The sequence below is a fragment of the Alexandromys fortis genome, unplaced genomic scaffold, assembly GCF_014885135.2.
Source record: "Alexandromys fortis isolate MF-2015 unplaced genomic scaffold, M_Fortis_MF-2015_v1.1 scaffold_85, whole genome shotgun sequence".
Lineage (NCBI taxonomy): Eukaryota > Metazoa > Chordata > Mammalia > Rodentia > Cricetidae > Alexandromys > Alexandromys fortis.
In genome coordinates this window covers 3,476,703-3,496,985 of record NW_026067975.1, presented here as the reverse complement: position 1 = coordinate 3,496,985, position 20,283 = coordinate 3,476,703, and the positions used below count along the sequence as shown (strand labels likewise).

Below are 20,283 nucleotides of genomic sequence, written 5' to 3'. Positions count from 1 at the left end.
ATATATGTCATAAATCTGAGTGTTAATTATTAATAATACTACGTGGTCTTATAAAGTGTTAAGCAGCTCAAAGGAAAATAAGTTTTTACTTGCTGAGATTATAGATCACAATCTACTTCTAATTATGGACTTAAATACTGGTTTCGGCAGCTAGTATTCATCCCAAAGCTGTTTTAATTTCAATTTCAATGATTTATTAGTGTTGGTGAAACAATCTTCTTTGGCTATTTTTTTTTGTTTTAGGCCCACATGGTTCAGAATGTTGCAGCATCTGCAGGATGCTGGTGATGGGTGACCAGTAACTATAGACATACAGGCACGAAATTACCATAGAGCCCAGCTGCACGTGTGTTGTAATGACGAACTTAAAGTAATTACTTACAAATCCTTCCCTTTTTTGTTTTTAATGACTAAAATACATGGTGTTACAGTAACTTCCTGTTTTCTTCCCCAGATTCGCATCCTGCACATAATGCATGAATATCACCTGTTTGAGATTTTTCATGTTAGGTAGCATTGTGTCTCTGACTTCATGTTGTATCCTCCGCCTCTCTTACTCCAGTGCTCTGTGGGAGCATCTACCAATAACTGTAGTTCCCTAGAGATTTTGTTTTCACGTTCTTCTGACTCAGTCACTTTTACCTGTGTGACTACAAGCCCAAGAATTACCTCTGTCCAGCCCTTACCTTTTAGGCCTAATTTCCCAAGAGCCACAGGAAACCTCATTCCCTGTTAAGGAAGGCAAGGCATTAGCTCTGAGAGAGGGTCATGATTTGTTGGAGATAGCACTTTCTCGAAACCTAACCCACAAATAGGAAATCTGATTTGGGATGGAGTGTATCAAACAGATCACAAGAATTTTACCTTCTGTATGGGATGATTTTACCTTTTGTGTGTTTATTGTACTTTAAACATCCATCAATCTTGAAAGCATTGTTGCTTACCTCTAAGGATTCTTTCTAAGGCATTATTGGACAAAAATAACTCCTGGTTGTCATTAGCTTTAATTGGAGCAGCTTTTTCTTAGATTGTGCTAAGAGGACCTTTATATCCTCTAAGTACTTTATGACCCCTTTGCCAAAGTCCCCCTGATTTCTGCAGGCAATTTTCATACAGCTACGGTCCTTGTACTGGGAGAGTATGTAGCCATTCTAGCTCCTTCCCTGGCTTCCAGGGCAGCTGGAAAACACCCAAGAGCAGCATCACAAAGATGCTCTCAGCTCTCTCCAGACCCACACTGTGCCCCAAACATGGTCCTGCTGGAGAGCCAGGACTCGGCCACAGTTCTCTCTGCTGTTCACTGCAGTGAGGTGTGGCTCAGGGGGAGGGAAAGATGTCCTCCGGAATTGCCATCTATTTCTTTGCTTAACTGTGAGGCAGCCACGTCGTTTCCAGGTATTAGGACTTCCACTTTTCCCCCCAAATGCCCAGTAGTCTAGGATTTATTTTCAACCACTTTCTATTTCATACCAACACATAAAGCATGTGCCTGTGACTACTTTATATTCAGCAGTAAAATGTCTTTTCCCATATAACATGTTCGGCCTGACTTTGAGAAGACACCCCACCTGGTAACACACTAGACTTTAAACAAGCTAATCCACTTGAAAGCATGGTTTTTCTGGGGATGTGCATTTGGCTCTGATAAATCCCTAATTGCTCAGGCAGGGCACCCACAGAGAAGCCTTAGGAAAGAAAGGCCAGCTGCCTGGCTAAGCTTCAGCATCTGTCTTCCCACCAAAGGGTGTCAGTGCACTTGTGGCTTAGGTCAAAATAAATTAGTCTGCATAATCATTCTTAATCCAGTTTCTATCGGATCTTCGCTGTTGTTTGAAATTAGCTTACCTCTTGGCAGAACTAAACACACGGAACTTTAAGGAAGTTTTGCTCAACGTGAAGCACGGGATGTATTTCTGTCTGCGGCATGCGTTTGTTTACGGAAGTGTAATTTTCAGAGACCATAATATTTTTAGCATCTCATACATCTCTCAACGGTATTCCCAAGTTGACAGATGGGGTTAAACCCTTGACACATGGCGCAGCTGTGCAGGCAGAACACACCTCCTTTTCTCAGTCCTCATACCCCCAAGCTCTATTGTCCACAAACCTCCAGTGGCATCAGAAGTCACAAAGAAGACCTGCTTTAGGACCAGGTGAGATGGTGACCCACAACTGTTCCATCAGAGATTTCAAACCAGAATGCATGGGTACAAAGACAGCGCCATCGACAGTCTCAGCACAAGGACAACTCTGGCTTCCAGGCACTTCTTCAGTAGGCCTTTGCTGGGCCCCATGTAGGCCATACGCACAAATACACTAGGGATAGATGCTGTTCGTATCTCTATCATGCTGAGAAAGCAACCGAATACCAGCTCCTTGTCTGGAGTCAGGCAAAGAAGCGCTCCGATGAGGTAGTCTTCAGGATTGTGGTGAAAATGATGCATGCCTCTTGATAACAGTCCAGTAAACTCTAGCAGCAGAGTCTAACAGGCCAGACTCCCTTTGCCTGCTCATCTTGACAGTGTTTTATGGAATCCATTCCAGAATCTTCTGGAAAAAGCAGATTCATGTGGGCAGCTCAGGACAGCAAGGCAGGAATGCCAGAATAATCCCTTGGTCGGGTCACGTTCAGTTTGATAACAGGTCAGGTCCAAAGGTTTGGGAAGTGTAACCTAGAACAAAGGGTTTCTATAGATGGGTCCACGCCAAGAAGGCAGTTCTGCTCTAAGAAGCATCCTCAGGCTTGTGCACTCTGGGAACGAGGACCACAGTCACTGCGCATCCTTCATGGCACACTGTGGAACCTCCTGCATCTTCAGCTTTATTTGCATATTTCCTCATGCCCCACATGCAGAAGGAGAGCCACCACGGAGTCCACACTCGTGCTCCGAAATGATGAACAGAAGTGTCATGCCACCTACCCAGTGACTGACCAAGGCCCTCACTGTAGCAACGTTGCTGTTATACTCCATCATCTTTTGCTTCACAGTGGGTGGGAACTGTTGCTTTTCCTGAATCCAAGCCATACTGACATGTGGTTGTAACATGGCCCTGATCTGTGTAGTGAATGTTTCATGTTCATTGTATGTCTTCCCAGAAAATGTTTGCTCACCTCCAAGGTTGCCTAACCACCAACCTTCTGCGCCTCTTTCCTTACAAACTCCCACAGTCCTTAAGTTAGATGTCCAAACTGTCTTCAAATGCTGAACTTGCCACACAGTGAGCATTTCCAGTCTCCGGTCTTGTGTTTGAAGAAGCCATGAGCTCTTTATTCCTTGTGCTTTACTTGACGGTCCGAACATCTCTTTCAGACAAAGAGCAGAAAGCTGGAGGGAGGTGAAGAGTTCATTTCTCCCGAGTTGGTAATCTGGAGATTTGCCATGTTCCATTGCGGCAGAAGTGCTCTGACCTTATGACCCTGAGTTTCAATTTCACTTCCCAATTGGACGTCATTTGGGAAGAGTCTGACCTATACACCCCCCTCTTTAATATCAGAGGGAAGAAACCCTTTCATGTGTCCTAAGTAGAAGTTCAGAGACATCTCCACGTGAGCCTGTCATGAGCCCCTTCAGCATCCCACCGTGCATAGCCACACCTCTGAGATAGATCGCCTCTTCAACTGTGTCCTAAATTACATCCTAATGAATTCTCAGCTAAACCACTGATGCTGTTCAGTAAATGACCTGCACTTCCAGGAGTCTTGCTGGACTCATAACACATAACTCCAGGGATCTTTCTAATATGCCTTCCTAAGCATAGCACTCAATTGTCTTTAGAATTCAGCCTCCAGACACTTTGTAGTGTCAAAGAAGCAACCCTGCCTGCAGTCTAGCCCTTCACCACGTTCCCGCCGTCTTTATACTGCTGTGCTTGTGCTCAGAAGTCCCCTCCCTCAGCCTCCTCTTCTTTTGCCATCAAGCTCATTCTCAGTTTTCAGTACCCAGCTCCTCTAAGAAGCACACTTAGCTCTCCCGCCGGCCCCCTCTGTTAGGTTCTTTACTGGTGTGTTCCCATTGCAGTGTGTGATGATCCTTCCACCACACTGTAGTTCTGTGTGGATGGCAGAAGTCCTGTTATTGTCCTTTGTATCTTAGCATCTATCATTTATAGAAAATCCACCCTTGGTTTTAACCTAAGATGTATTTATCACTTGATTTAAAGTATATCAATTACTCCCTAATAAGAATGACAGTAACTAATATTCTATGGCTATTTCTTGGGTGGCAGCCAATGTTTTGTATAATATATATATATTATATATATATATAATCATATATATATATGATTTGTTCCTTGTTGAACTACTTGGTTTTTATTGTGAACTTGACACAACCAAGAGTCGAATGGAAAGAGGGAGCCCCAGTTGAAGAAACACCTCCATCAAACTGGCCTATGATCACGTGTTTTGGGAATTGTCTTGATTATGCGGGAAGGGTGGGCCCACTATGGGCAGTGCCCACTCTAGGCAGGTGATTCTGGGTTGTAGAAGAAAGCAGACTGAGCATGAACTGATGAGAACAAGTCAGTAAGCAGTCTTCCTCCATGGTTTCTGCCCCAAGTTCCTGTTTTGAGTTCTTACTTTTGGCTGTCCTCAGTGAGGGACTGTAATCTGGAAAGTGTAATTCACATAAACCTTTTCCTCCCCAGGCTGCTTTCGGCCATGGTGTTTATCACAGCCACAGAAAGCAATCTAGAATACGTATAATGACCTGTAAAATGGACCCATGCATATTGTCATTTGCAGTTGAGAAAAAAGTATGGTTTAAAGAAGTTACACAAATGTTTGAGGGACCAGGGAGGTGGCTTTATGAGTGAAGGCACTTGCCACACTAGCCTGTTGGCCTGGGTTTGATTCTGAAAATCCATGCTAAGTTGAAAAGAGAGAAGAGCTCCCCAGAGTTGGCCTCTGACCTCTACATGTTGCGGTACACTCTCCCACACATACATGCACCCCATACTAATAGGTGAAACTCGAAAACTTTCAAAGATGCCAGTGGAGTAGATGAGAGAGGTCAGATTGGAGACCCATGCTCCAAAGTCTGCTCTCGTGTCATACTGAAATTAAAAAGGGAAAAGGGTCACGGCGCCTTCTTCCACTTAAATTTGGTTTACTTTCTTGTTTCTCCAAAAGAGGTTACAGTATTTTAGTTATTAGACTGGATTGATTTTGATCGTACATACTATAATAACATTTAATCAAAGGATGTGGGGAGGAGCAGTGGGGTACACTGGCAGACGGTAGTCCCCATGGAGTCCCCGAGCACTAGCAGGTGTCTTTCGCACGGCTCCCCTGTCAAGCTGTATTTATGTGTTCAGGATCAAGTCACTCTTCTCTTACTGAAATAGTCCTTTTTCACGCTGTGCCATCAAATGCCGTTCTTAGAGGAAATGGGTTCTTCTCCTTCACTACGCAGCCCATCCGCTGGAGGCTCAAAAGAATCAAAAGCCTTCCTAAGACCATTGGAAGCCACATAATGAAACTAAGGCCTAGTACTATTCCACTGCCTCTCCAGAACTGCCGAGTGATAAGGATCAGCAAGGAATTGTTAGTTTTAATGGGAAAAGTGAACCTTTTGTTAGTCACGTCCATTGCTTTCCTGCTAAGAAAAACCCAACTTTGAAGCATTCACTTGGCTACGATTGGGTATGGGAGCATCCAGAGATTTTTTATTATGTCTAATAAAATCCACCCAAGAATGGAGGCTGCATTATGGTCCACAAGAGATGCATTTTGCTCTGAAAATGGAGCTGGATGCTCACTGTAAATGAGGAACCCAGAGTGAGATGTTGGAGGGCACAGCTGGGAATATGTGCAGAACTCACTTTCATTTCCACTTGAATACCACAGAGGCAGCACTCCACTTGCTTCAAATTAAAAGGCACATCAAGAATGCAAAATGTCATATAAAATTTTAACCATACTTTCTAGTTGATTTTTTTTAATCCTTTACCGGCTCTTTGTCTATTTTCAGATAAAGCCTTGACCTTCTGTGATGTGTGCACATCCATTCTTGGCCTCCTTTTTGGAATGTTACCTGTGCCCTGGCTCTTTACCTGCCTCCTGCATCTTTTCTTTATGATGTAGTCATTCCCCTCGTGTTTCCATTTCACCTTCCTTTGTTTTCTTCCTGATTGGCTCTTCCTTTTTCCTTCCTTTTGCTCTTTAACTATCCTCCTTTTCTCCTACTCCATCCATGAGTTATGCACACATACATATACATGCATATATAAACGTGGATAGAATTGATACCCTGGCGTCCCACTGGGCACTGTCATGTGGCTCAATGTGGCTGTTGCTCTAATTGGGGATACCTCAATGCAGAACCTAAGGGTTTGTCTAGAGACACTGGTAAGCAACAAACATAGCAAGTCTGAACTCTAGGGCTACTGACAGAAGCTACTGATACTAATAAAAACTAAGAGCAACAGTAGCTGATAGCATTAAGAGCTTTCTATGTCCTTGGTTCACTCCGTGAAGTCGTATTGTAGTGTGGCTCCCTTTGTACTTGAGAAGAAACTGAATAGCCACCTGTGCATGGTCCAGGCCGTACCGGTTGAGAGGAAGATCCACGCTTCCCAGCCTGGGCAGTCTGGCTTCAGACCATTCCTCTTAACAACTGAGTTTCATTGATACTTGAGCAGCTGAAGAGTAGCCCTGGAGTGGGCTCCAGTGAGAGCTGGCAAACACTATAGAACACGAGCTTGTCCTGCAAGCGACCTCGGTGTAGCCACACAGACGAACAGGGGGGTAAGCCAGGGTCACCATATACAAAGCAAGGTGATCTCGGATGCTCACAGAAACTACAATTGGAGGAGTTCTCCCCAAGGAGGGTGAAATTTTTAGGAGAGGAGATCTGAGACCTATGAAGGCCTCAGGGCGGGGGAGCCATAAAAATGACAATGAAAAGAAATGAAAAGAAGAACAATGTTTGAAAGCTCAAGAAAGAAGACAGGACGTCACAGATGCCCAGTGGCAGCCAGTGTGGCCCAGACAACAACCCTGGAGACTGGAGGGAAGGAGAAAGGCTTGGGTGAAGCAGAACACAGAACTCAGAGACAGGGTCAGGTACTGGCCTAGGAATGAAGTCCGGTTAACAAACAGACGTGAGGCACTAGGTCAGATTGGCAGAGGGGAAACCTGACAGTGGGAGAGGAGTCTCTAGCTCCACTTGAGCAGGTTGGACCTGGTCTCATTCACCCTTGGTCTCACTTGGGGAGCTGCTGTGTACACAGGTAGCATCACAAGCCCGGATGACATCATGTCTTGTTTCTACAATCGCTCCCAAACCCACAGGGTACAGGTGATCTTTAATGCATAAAAGTGAGTGGAAGCAAGGTTATCCCGAAAGTATGTCTCTTTCGCACTCTGGTTTGCTGCCTTGAATAGAAGAGCGGGTGATACAGACATAGCCGGAACGTTTGCATAGCCCTGGGGATGCTGTGTGAGTGTGCCACGCACATCAATAGCCACCATTACATATGGCGATCAAGAAAAACACAGAAAGCCACCCTTAGAGGAAATATGGGGGTTAAAATGGAGGGCGCATGAGATGAGGTAAGAACTGTTTCTGTAAACCCTTCTACGGTGTTTGAAATTTGTTAGTATATAATAAAAGTAAAACTAAACATGTGTCCAATTTAACCATCAGGCCACTAGTCCCACGAAATAAAAAGTGGTGCCGTGGTGGGTGACATGACACGTTAATGTTGCAGCCAGGAAATCAAGGGAGTCTAATTGGCAAATTAAAAAAATAATAGTATTCAGGGAACATTTAATGTGGTCATAAAGAGGTTCACACACCTCTCAGAAATCATTTTAAAGTAGCAAGCATTAGGTTTTTATGGGACCAGAGGTGATGCTGAGCCCCCTTGTTAAGTCGAGAACACCCTAGGACCCCGTGTTTAAGGAGGCAGGAAGCCAAGCCAAGCAACATATTTTAGCAAGATTTTTTTTTTAACCCGAAGTCTCAAGTGAACAGAGTTTCTCATGTTGTCTCTCCATGGCATTTAACTGCCATATTTTTGTCTAAATTTTATTTTCCTTAAACCTTCCAAACTAAATACATGTGGGGCCATCTCTGTTTGTTCCCTTGGTGTTCACCCAAGCTGCCCCCCACCCCCACCCGGAGCACTTCAGATCCCGCCCTGCTTTAGGCCAAGACCCTCAGCAGCCTGGCAAAAACAGATCTCCTCCTGCAGGGAAATGGGCTGAGGTGAGGAGGGGCGGTGTCTCTGAGGGGCGATGCCCACAGGAAGCCAGAGAGCCCTTAATCGCCTGCCATCCTTCCTCAGTTCCATCTGGCTGCCTGAATAATGGGGATTAGAAGTGTCTGCTTTGATTGCTGCTGGGGAGAAATGCTGAAATTTTGGTGAGAAACCTCAGTCCTACCTCTTTAAGAGCTGGGTTTCTTAGGAAATTTCAATTCTCTTCTCTCCAGTGTTTGAAGCAAAGCACTAGAAAAAAAAAAAGGCCCCCCAAAGTGGCACACCAATCGATGCTCGGGGAATTCAGTCCAATTCGCAGCCCACCCGGGGGCCCAGCAGTAGGACGGGGTTGAGGGTGGGGCAAAAGGGAGAAGGAGAATGGGGGAGGGGGGCTGGGGCTGGACTGATGCTGTTGAAATGAGGCCTCAAAGGAACTCCCTGCATGAGTAGAAAGGCTCAGCTCCACCAATCCATCGCAGCATCCAAGTCCCAGGGAAAAGGGCAGCTGGGACCTCCTCCACACCTGGAACTCCTGTGGTCACGCCCCGTGGTCACTGCCTGAACCAGACTTGAGGGGAGGGTGTCTCGATTACCTTCTACTCTCTCAGCCCTCCCCCACTTCCTTTCTTCTGTCCTCCCTTTCTCCCTCTTACCTTTTCCACCCTTCCTCTTACCCCCACCTCTGTGTGTCCCTTTCTCGTTCATAAATGACATTGTTAAAACACCTTTGCCTGCTCTACTGGGGAGAATCAAATGTTAGTCCACTCAGAACCCTATCCACCAGCCTGAGTGCCACAGATCGAGACAATAAAGAGCTGTTCCTTTTGGTTGCCCAAGGAGAGGGGCTCCCTGTGCCCAGGGGCTTCTGGTTTGCAGGCATTGGCCTCCTTTGACCAGCTCCCTGCTCTGGGGAGGATTTCTACCTCTGCCATCGCTCCCAGCCAGAAGCCTGGAGGATGACTAGGGAGATATTTGAGAGAGGTAGAGGCTGAAGCAAAGACTAAAAGTCTGCTAAAGGCAGGCAGCCTTCACAGGGGCTCTGCGGGGAGCCTGACGTAAGCACTTCCTCCCACACTCGCAGCCCACCCCCAACCCAAGGGGCTCACTCTATGGGAGAGGAAATGCAATCAGCAGAGCCCCTTGCTTGCTCTGGCTCTTCCAGGACCCTGGGAAGAACCCCGGCACTGTGTTCCCAGGGTCTGTGTTTCTGTAAGATTTGGGAAAGGAGAATGTTTTAAACACAGACTGAACTGCTGTTTCTGTCTGCTGCTGCTGCTACTACGGCTCCCCACTTGCCCTCATTCTTCTCTGATCAGAAGGCTGTGGCATTTGGGGAACCCAACCCAGGAGCCCCTGAGATGGGCATATATTACATTTGCAGTAAGTGGGATACAGCTATACTAGCCACAGTGGCTTCTGTGTGTACAAGTCTTCTGTGTGCGCAGGTCACTGCTGGTCGACCTGGGGTAGGAACAGCATATAGAAGCTGAGCATAAAGACTGTATTAAATGTGAACAGAGCCTTTGGCGCCTAGCAGTCAAGGCCTGCGAGTACTGGGGGAGGGGAGGGAAAACAAGGTATGAGATACACAGAGCCAGAAGCAATTCTAGAAAATGAAAACTCAGTTCTCGTGGATGCCTGTCAAAATGGAAATTTCGCAGTGTATTCAGTAAGGAGGCACGCGTAGCGATCAGTACATTGCACATTATTTATGGAAATTGCGTGAAGTGAAATTCATCAGGAATCTTGCATTTGGCGGATTAGCATAACAGTGCTGCAAGGAGCAAGCCAGTCTGGGAAAGGAAGCATGCCTTAGTTCCTCTTGGCTATCAAGAATTTCGGTATAGCTGGGGAAGGGTCTTTTTTCTTTCCATCCTCACTAATATAAGATCATTATCAGATAAAGGAAATATCAAAGCATGCAAACAAATTTTACAGAGGAAAAAGGGATTTTAGAGGTATGTGCTTAATTAAAACATTATAGGATTTTCTATTGTTGCTATTGTTATATATTAGTTGCATTTGCTAGCTTCATAAAAATTTTGTGATTTTTCCTTTTCTAAAGACTCTCTTTAGAACATTCCATAGTTGTGTTTTATTTCATCACAGAATATCCCCCTGGCCAAGCTGTGTAAGTTTTAGGCCCCAGAATCTAGACCCTCTCTCTGGACTGTCCACATGACTCTAGACAAAACTTGATTTTCTCTGCATTAGAGAACCCTGCTCAAGGCTAGGGACCATGATTATGGGAGAGTTTGCTCCTCAAATCCTGTCTTTCTTATGATACCTCCTATCCCATATTCTCAGGGCCTGACTCCCAACTGAAAAGTCAGTAGCAGTGAATTGCTGTTGGTACCCACTTTCTTCACCTGTGCCGAGGCCAACTGTGCAGGGTCTCACCACGATCAGTTGATTGTGGAGTTTGCTTCTGAGGAGGCCGCGTGGTTTTCTGACAAACCTTTGTTCACACTGGTGTGTTTAGGTCAGCTGATGATTTGATCTCATCTCCTCAGCAGCGGGCACTTATGCTTCTGTTCTCTTTGTCTTTTTGTTTTTGAACAGAGTTGGTGTGGACACAGATGACAGTCTGAAGGAAGAGCCCTCCTCACAACAGGCAAGTTGGATAAGTCAGTATATGAAACACGGTCTGGTCCATTGACTGGTGCATGCTTATGGAGCACATAGCCAGGGTAGCTATTTCTAAAAGGAGCTGCCTCTGCTAATCGTGCATAGGGCTTCAGGGTGTTGGTTATGTTTCACCTATGAATGCTCAGAACCAATTCACTACAGCCGCTTGTGACGTCAGGAATCCTGAACACAGGCCTCCTGGTTCACATCATGCCCAGCAGCTAGCTCCTCAGAGCTCAGCTAACTCACTCAACGCTTCTTCAGCACACAACAGATGAACCTGTTGCTCCCGAGTGGCTTCTCATTCATCAGATCTGGGTGTTCAGAAATACTGAAACAGGCAAGAGACAGAGAAACAATTGAGGTGATCCATTACTGACCTAACTGAAGAACCATTCTCTACAAAGACCCAAAACACCTTGGAGAAAATTACTCAGAACAATGTGCTAATCCCCTGAGTAGAAGAAAATTATTCTCCAAACCCTAGCTTTGAATCTACCATCAAGGTAGGATCTGTCATTGGTGGTTATTTGCCCCGGCAGAGGGGCTTGTGGGTGAGAAAAACCTAACAGTGATATTGCCTTAGCGAATTCTGACTTGATCCCGCACCTTAGAACAAAAGAGCTATGTGTAGGAATTTTCCACATTTGCTGCAATTAGAAGTCTGCAGACATGATCAGGATCATGTGATAAATATATGGCTTTGCTTGGTAAACTGTGTTTTGATCATGTTTGGATTTGAGGACAGTCCCTGCTTTGATTTCATGGGTCCCCTCTCCTAACATCAATGTAACACAGTTGGCTGCCATTCCTGGGCAGGTGACCACTTCCCTGGGTCAGACATGGAAAGAAAGAAGAGCCCCTGTTCTACAGAGAAGGCTGAAGCATGAAGTTCATGATAAACATGACTCCTGTGTACTTTGAACTCGGCTGTCATGTGTGTCCCAGGGCCATATGGTGCTCTTTTCACAGACCATTGCCCCGGAAACAACCTCAGCGTGGGCTAGAGCTCGGCATGGCTGCCTAGAGTACTGGGATGAGGGCCAGCGTGATGACCTGAGAGGCGGAATCAAAGCCATCACGGGCGCTGTAATGAGCAGTGAGGAAGGTCTGGCTGTGGCTGAGTTTTCAAAAGCATTTTCATCTACCAGAGGTCAAATAATCTAGTCTCCGACCTTCAAGCAAAACCTTTATCTAAATTCTATCCTTTTCATGTAACTTTTTCTTCACAAGACAGAATAAGAAAATTCATCAAAGAAAATTCTTTGTCTACCTCTAATGGCCTAAAATTTTTATAATCACATATAATTATTGGTAAAAAAAATCCCTACTAGCCTAACTCCTTTTTAAAATTTATACATATTTTAGCTTATTCATACAACACTTTAAAATAAAGTTCAACATTGTTAATTCAGCAATGACTCTTACCTGGAGATATTACCATAATGAAAGGGATTTTTTAGTTGTTTCAGAAATAGGATTGTGCTCCATAGAAAGAGAACATTAGGTGACATTTGGGTCTTGGAAAAGCTTTCACATCTTGGAGTTTCAGCTTCCTTGACTGTACAAAGTGAATGATAATGATGTTTACTTCAGCAGGCTGTCGCGGAAATCACAAACTGAGGGTTGCAGCAACGACTTGGAGGGTGAAGTGCTTGCTGCATAAGCACAAGGGCCTGGGTTCAGATCCCCAGCACCCATAGAGACGCTGGGCAGAGGAGTGCACAGCTGTAATCCCAGGGCTGGGCAGAGGTGGGAACAGGCCAGTTCTGGGGGTCTTTGGCCGACTAGCCTAGCTAAAACAGTGAGCTCTAGGTTCAACAAGAGCTTCTGGCTCAAAACAAATAAGACCAAAAAACAACAGAGGAAGATGCCCATCATCAACCTCTGGCCTCCACATGCACGGAATATAAACAAGCATGCCGCCCGGTGATGGTGGCGCACGCCTTTAATCCCAGCACTCGGGAGGCAGAGGCAGGCGGATCTCTGTGAGTTCGAGACCAGCCTGGTCTACAAGAGCTAGTTCCAGGACAGGCTCCAAAGCCACAGAGAAACCCTGTCTCGGAAAAAAAAAAAAAAAAAGAACATATAAGCAAGCATGCCCATATATATACGTGCCTAATACACACGCACATACACATATACACATACACACGTGCACACATACCATTAAAATAAACCAATCTCATCTTGTAAAAGATTTTAGACAGTTAAGATTACTGCATATAATTAAATAATTATGTGTGTTCAATTTCAGCAGAATGAAGAATAATCAGGGCAGAAACAGACAGAGATAAAAAGGAGTAGAGGAAGTAGGTTGCAGAGCCTACATCCTTGCTGTGCTCCACGTACAAATGAATTTTCTGTCACCCAGAGGGTAGGAAAAGGAAATAATCAGTCACATACAAGGTCCTTCTGTTGGGAGGACAAAAAGCAGTATCTGGTGGTGCAAAAGCAGGGGTGCGTGCTCACCTCTGTTCACCGACCTGTCTCAGCAGACCTTCCTGCAGAGGACAAGAGGGGGCTCTCTCCATGTTTAGTCACTCCCACCTTAAATTACACACTTCCTGGAGAGCTCATAGCAGCTTCTTGTGGGCATTCTTTCTCGCCATATTCTGTTTGTTTGTTTGTTTGTTTGCGATAGGATTTTACTGTGTTGTGTAGCCCTGTTGGTTCTGCAAGTCACTTTGTAGACCAAACTAGCCTTGAACTCAAAAAGATTCACCTGCCCTGCTGGTGAATTAAAGGTGCTGGGATTAAAGGTGTGCGCCTCCATCACCATAATCTTTAGCTAACAAAGCTAGCACATAGCAAAACCCGTTCCAGAAAGAGGTTGGAGTCATTGTTCTCTTAATGTCAAATACCAGAAACAGTGGACTCCAACCAGAAGTAGTTGGCCACAGGTTCCATGCACCTGCCACTCACCTGGGCAACGAGTGTTTGATACTTCCCAAACCTCTGTCAAGTTGCTCTCTGCTCCCCTTTTGCCTGGCAGAGCCTTACTTTTCATCAGGATCCATTGAGCCCAAGCATAAGTCTGATTCCTAGCAAGACTATGCTTCCTACTTGCTTTGCATTTATTAAACTATGTGTACATTAACAAGATGAAGAAGGAGGATAATTTCTGTCCTGACCAATCATAACAGCAGTTCTTAACCAGAAACTAAAACTGTTTAAAGTCCTTACAGCCATTACTGACTGTACAGTGTCAAAATCAATACTGGGCACCTATAAGTAAATGTGGCTGCCTGTAAAGGAATCTCCACCTTCCGAGCTGTAGGGAGTACCCGTGGGATGGGAACTTGAAGCACCATGTATGGTGGTGCAGTCTTAGTATACCAGGCTCTGGAAAGCATACTCCAAATGCAGCCATGAAGCTTTCAGTACACACTGTTTGCAACTGTGCTGTTTTGAGAAAGGAAGATACTGTTTATGTCTCAGAAGCATCAAAAACAAACAGGGCATCCCTCCCCTGACCCCTAGAAAGTTTTCCTTGTAATTGTGTCCCTGTTCTTGGAAACATGCCTTTGTGACGTAGGTAAAATCTCTGGAGTACCGCTCTTGCCTTTGATGGAAATTTCTAGCACTTAAGAGAACTTGGTGTGGCTTCTTTTCCCCTTTTCATCATTCTGTCGTAATCTTCCTACTGAATGCATCGTTTTTAATACTGTTCTGAGTACATTCTATCGTTATCCCAGTTTCGAAGATAACCCTGAACAGGTGTTCATCCCATCTACAAACAAGGAAACTGTACACAGAGAAGGCAAAGGTGGGTTGTGAATGTAGGTAATTTGGCTCCAGAACATTCCGTCCTCCCAGATATGCATGCGTTCATGCAGTAATCATTGGCCCCACTCCTGTGGAATGCTAAGCTCCCATGCGGAGAGCTCCCTCACTGCAGTTTTCATGTCTTCTCCCACAGAGAACTTCTGCTCCGGTGAGGGACATCTAGCAGAGAAAGATAGGAGGTAAAGGTTATAAGGTCAGAGAAAGATAATAAAGCAGGTGAGGAGGTAGAAAAGGGAGGAGAGCTCACTGGCTATATAGGACAGGCCCACGAAAGGACCAGTTACTAGAAAGATGAAGTCAGACAAGTGGAGACGAAGGCAGTGGTCCAGTCCGAAACATAGCAAGGATGCAGGCTCTGAGTCAGTGGGCTGGTGTGAGCCCAGGCAGAGCAGCATGTGGGCCAATGTGTCTGGAAGTGAGTGAATGAGGCAAAAGTGGATAGGATGAGGTAGGAGTGATGAATGGGACCAGGACCTGAATGCGATGGCAAGTTTGCTCTTACTCTGCGTGGGATGGACACACTTAACAGTTTCTCAAGCTTAGAAGTTTTTTGTTTCTCCTAGCCCCATTCTGCCAACTGTTATGATAAAGCTCATTTTCAGCATTACTAGCATAATTCTATTTTTAACACAGTGCTAATGTCTCCAGGGTTGCTCTTAATATTAGCTTGCACTTTCCTTTTACTTCCGGTAGTTCCTCTCCGGAAAGTCTGGTTTTAGTTGTCCATTCTGTGCGGGTATAACCTTGGTTCGGACTGCTGTGGCTCCAGACAGTGGAAGCCTGGCTGCAAAAGGTCCCGAGAAGAGCAGAAGGACACCCACAATAACTGAGCAGCAGAGATTTAAAGGATAAAATTTCTTCCCCAGAAAGACTCATGCTAAGCAGAGACACAAAGAAATGTCTGTCAAATATGAAGGGCGTAAGCTCAGTGAACAAACACTCGTCTGCCAAGTCTCAGAAAGCCATAACCTTGAATGCCTTTGAAAATTGCAATCGCTGGGGCACAACAGAGGAATGTATTCCTCTGCACAATTGACACTTCTTACTGGGTCCTCTAGAGAGGCGCAGAGCGCAGAAGCATAGGTAAGTTCATCCCAGGGAGAGACTAATTAGCAAAGGTAGGGTCATTTGGTTCATTACATTAGATGCACTTTTCCATTGTTTATATTTTCAAATATTCCTAGTAAGACTATAAGAACCAAAGAATGAACTCCACCTACGGCCACCACAGTTGATAGTGGACATTCCCCTACGGCCACCACAGTTGATAGTGGACATTCACCTACGGCCACCACAGTTGTCAGTGGACATTCACCTACGGCCACCACACTTGGCAGTGGACATTCCCCTATGGCCACCATACTTGGCAGTGGACATTCTACTGCCACCACAGTTGATAGTGGACATTCACCTACGGCCACCACATTTGTCAGTGGACATTCCCCTATGGCCACCACACTTGGCAGTGGAGTTTCTACAGCCACCACACTTGGCAGTGGACATTCTACAGCCACCACACTTGGCAGTGGACATTCTACAGCCACCACACTTGGCAGTGGGCATTCCCCTACGGCCACCACACTTGGCAGTGGACTCTCCTGTACACACGTCACTCCTTGAGCCTGTGCCGTCTCACGGGAGGTAAAGTGCACATGATACCCAACAAGTGTTTCAGGAATGGAACACTAGGCTCAAAAATTGATATGGCCCAGATGAAACTTTTTCATGCTACATTGTAACTAAAACTGTCTTGATTAAAAAAAAAAATAAGATGACTATCCCTAAGCAAATTCCTTGGGTTTTTCTTTGGCTAACACTGGAATTTTTGTTTATTATACTTATCTATGTCATACGCACCCAAAAGCGTACTCCCCACTAACATTTTTACATAGAGAGCCTACATCCATGTATTTCTCTTACCAGCAGATTCTTTAATTTTATGCTCTAGAAAGCAGGAATAATAATGAGGAAGCAGAGGGAGGTGGCAGGTATAACTTAAGGAGCAGTTTTTATATATATATATATTATTTATAAGATTTAAATCATCTTTAATTTTTAGTTTAGTCAGGATATCTATTATTATAACCCTATCTTAAAGAGACATGGTGAAGGTTTTAAAAAGGAGCCTTCCCTAAGACAACCAACCAGTGACATGTTGAGCCAGTACTGAACGCCAAAGCCGTTGCACCCTGGCAATCCTCCACGGGCACTTGTCTAGCATGTGTACAGCCTCCCTTCCCATTGACAGTGAAGTGATCCCCCTCCCAGCCAGTCTAAAGTCTCTGTTCTATCAAGAATATAAGCAGATCCTCATTTCAAAGGCACAGAGTACTTTGCTTTAGTCTTCATCCTTTATTTGATTATCTCAATGTGGGGTTCATCCCTGCCCATACCTGCTAAGCTGAAAGTCTTGCCCATTGTCTCGGAAGTCCTTATCACAGTGCGTCAACCTTCAGTTATGGTGGAGTAGGCTCTACACCCTCCCCCAATTAGTGTCTATTCCTTAGTTCTTCCATTAGCAAGGGCTGCCTGTCTAAAACTCTTGTTCCTGTGGAGGTCTAATGGAAGAACATTCCAGACAGAACAAAATCCCAGGGGAAGGAACCTTCCCAGCCTAGGCGATGTTGCTACAGCTGGAATAACCACAGGGAACATTGGAGACTATGCGTGTGGAAGAGAAAGAGGCAGGAGCCAGCTTGTGTGGTTACCTCTCACCATACTGATGCTAGGTAACACACTCAAACTCTAAGAGGTGTGCAACAGGAACCCCACTGCTGTGTGCTACCTTGGGCGCACCATCCTGCTGTCAAGGACTTAGGCTAAAGCATGCATTGTTTCTTAGGGTTAGCCTCAGTTCTAACATTCTGCTACTGCTTGCTACATTGTATTCACCGAAAAGAGTTTCCACGACATCCTAGAAAGTAGGTAGATAAATAGGAAACCCTTCTTTGGTGGAAAGAACTGCCAGGTTTCATGAGAAACTAGTATCTCTTAAAATAACTCATCTGCCCTTTGGTCTACAGTAAAGAGTTTCAGTTTTACAATAGATAAATCTTGAGTCTTTTGAACGTGGTTGGCTTTATTTTATGATTATGATTGGTTCCATCTTGATAAACATTCTGTATGAAAAAGATATGTCTTCTAGCATATGTTTTAATGGCATACCCAACAACTGCAGGATATAGTTGGTATAATATTACAAAAGTGTCAATCATTGGAGGAGAAGTTGTAGGTCAGTTGTTGAAGTGCACGCCTAAAGGCATGGATTCAACCTATGTCCCTGTGCATGTTTGGAATTAGTGGTACATGTGTGTATTCTAACACGTAACGCATGGTGGCAGAAGGATTAGAAATTCAAAGCCATCCTTGGCTACACAGCATGAGAGTCTCTCTCAAAATAAAAGGCTGGGTAGGCTGATGTCTCAGATAGTAAGGTGCTTGCTAAGAAAACATGTGCCTGGTTTCAGGTCCCCAGCACCCACACGAAAAGCCAGGCACAGGGATATATGTCTCTAACCCCAGTGCGGGGAAGCAGTAGCAGGCTGTCATCAGGCAGGCAGCCTAGAAGAATCGATGAACTCCAGGTTCAGTGAGAGACCCTGTCTCAGAAAATAAGGCAGACCGTAAAAAATCATCAACTTCTGCCCTTCATAAACACATGTATACACACCACATGTTCTCATACTCACACATATGCACCACACACATGCACACAGAATGTCAGCTATGTGGAACTGATTCTGTTTTAATCTACTCAGTTTACCAGCTGCCCCAGCTAGAGGTGTGCCTGTTCTCCTTCATAGATTGGCCAATACTGCCTCACATACTTCAGATAGTTCTTTGAATATAGGATGCAGTTTCTTTTAATACTTTGAAAATTATACTCTCTTGCCTTCAAGCCTTTATTTTTTCATGAAACATTAGAAGAGTTTATTTTCTTTTTGCCGAACATAATTTGATCTGTTTTAATTTCATTTTTTTTTATCTTCGGTTTTAGAAGCTTGACGGTGGTTTGTTGTTCTTTAAATTTATCCTAATTCAGAGTCGCTGAGTTTCTTGGATTTTCATGTAGACGCTCTTCATTGAATTTATGAAATTCAACTGTTGTCTTCTTAAACATTCTGGTTTTTGTGTTTTTTGTTCCCTTCATGCATTGCAATCATAGAATTGTTAAGCCACTTTATATGTTTTTCTTATGTCATTTAGGCACTTTCCTATTAATTCAAATCTTATTTCACCACAGAGTACATGTTCAGTGCTTTAATTTATCTCTTTCAAGCTTACTACCATTGGCAGCATCCAGTCAGCCCTTAAGCCAATATAGTCGATTTTTCTTTCTAGATATTATGTACCTTTGTTCTGGAATCTCTCTTTTATCTCTTCTTTCTTTTTTCTTTCCCTCTTCCTTTTTGTAGCTCACAGTTTTCTTCAGGGGTTTTCATTTTGTTCTTATTATCTCGGTGAGTTTAAATTCTCCAGCATGTTCTTTATAGCTGTTTTAAAGCCTTTCCCTATTAATTCTAATGCCCGAGTTATTTCAGGGTCTGTTTCTATCGATTGCCAGTTCGGGTGTTTCATTTTTGTTGCTATTTTATCTATAGCTTATCCTGTTGTTCTCTGCTGCCTATTACGCGATCATTGAGTCCTATTATGCCTGTGATACCAGGCACCCCACATGGCACACCACTGCATATTCTGAAAGTGATTTTGAAGTCGTTGCATAGCCTAAGTAACATGGCTTTCTTTCACTTTGCTTTCAGATGGGTGCTGGATACTGTATAATGGAGCCCTGAGTCAAAATGTGCAACTCTTAGCTTTATCTTGGTGGTTGTGTTTGGGGAGGGGGGGTTATTAGCATATTTGAAGGTCGCTTAAGTCGGGATCTTGTTTTGTAAGATGCATTGTCCATTGTGGTGTGTGAGTGAATGTGGATACAGGTTTATAAAAGGGTTACCATGCCAACTAAACCACGCTGTAAGTCAGGTTTCCGGTAAGAGTACCGTGGAACAAGAATAATGACATGGTGTGAACCCCCTCCCATCTTTAAGTTCATCCATATATTTGTCTTTTGTTTTTGTTTTGTCTTTGTCCTCAGTCCTCAGTTTGTAATATGATCACTTTGGACCCATGATTAGTATTTAATAGACTGTTAAGAGGGGAGATAAAATTTCTACCTTACAAATAAGTTATTTGGTAGAAATACTTCTCAGAGAACTATGCAAATGCAGGCATCATCATTTATTACATTTTTCAATTCCTCTGAGTACCTTTTGTATCTAGAATCCATAATAGAATGTGAACTAGTTAGTATTCACTATCCACTGCTACATAATGACTTAGAACAACACATACTTATTAGTTCAAAGCTTTTATGTGTCAAGAATTTGGAAACAACTTTACTGAGTGTTTCCACTCAGGGTCTCCTATGAGGTTCCAGACAAGGTGTCAGCTGGAGTGATTGTCTTTGGAAGACTTTTATAGATCCAGAGAATCCACATCTATGTTGACAGAAGCCCCTGAGTTCTTCCTAGCTGTAGAAGACTCTGGTGACACACGGAGCACTCCACAGGCCTGCTGTAGAGTTGTCACTTGGAAGCCAGCTTCTCAGAGCAGGCAGTCTAAGAAAGAAAGCAAATAGAGAGTCCTGGTGTCTTTTTAATG

General features: G+C 44.3%; 1 protein-coding gene across 1 annotated transcript in view; it reads left to right on the top strand.

Moving 5' to 3' along the window:
• Nucleotides 1-20,283, top strand: part of Slc9a9 (solute carrier family 9 member A9) — a 548,379-nt gene that overhangs the window by 429,007 nt on the left and 99,089 nt on the right. The window contains exon 13 of the mRNA XM_050157298.1: nt 10,768-10,819. Within this exon, the coding sequence (XP_050013255.1) occupies nt 10,768-10,819 (52 nt within the window). The remainder of the gene's footprint in view (nt 1-10,767; nt 10,820-20,283) is intronic.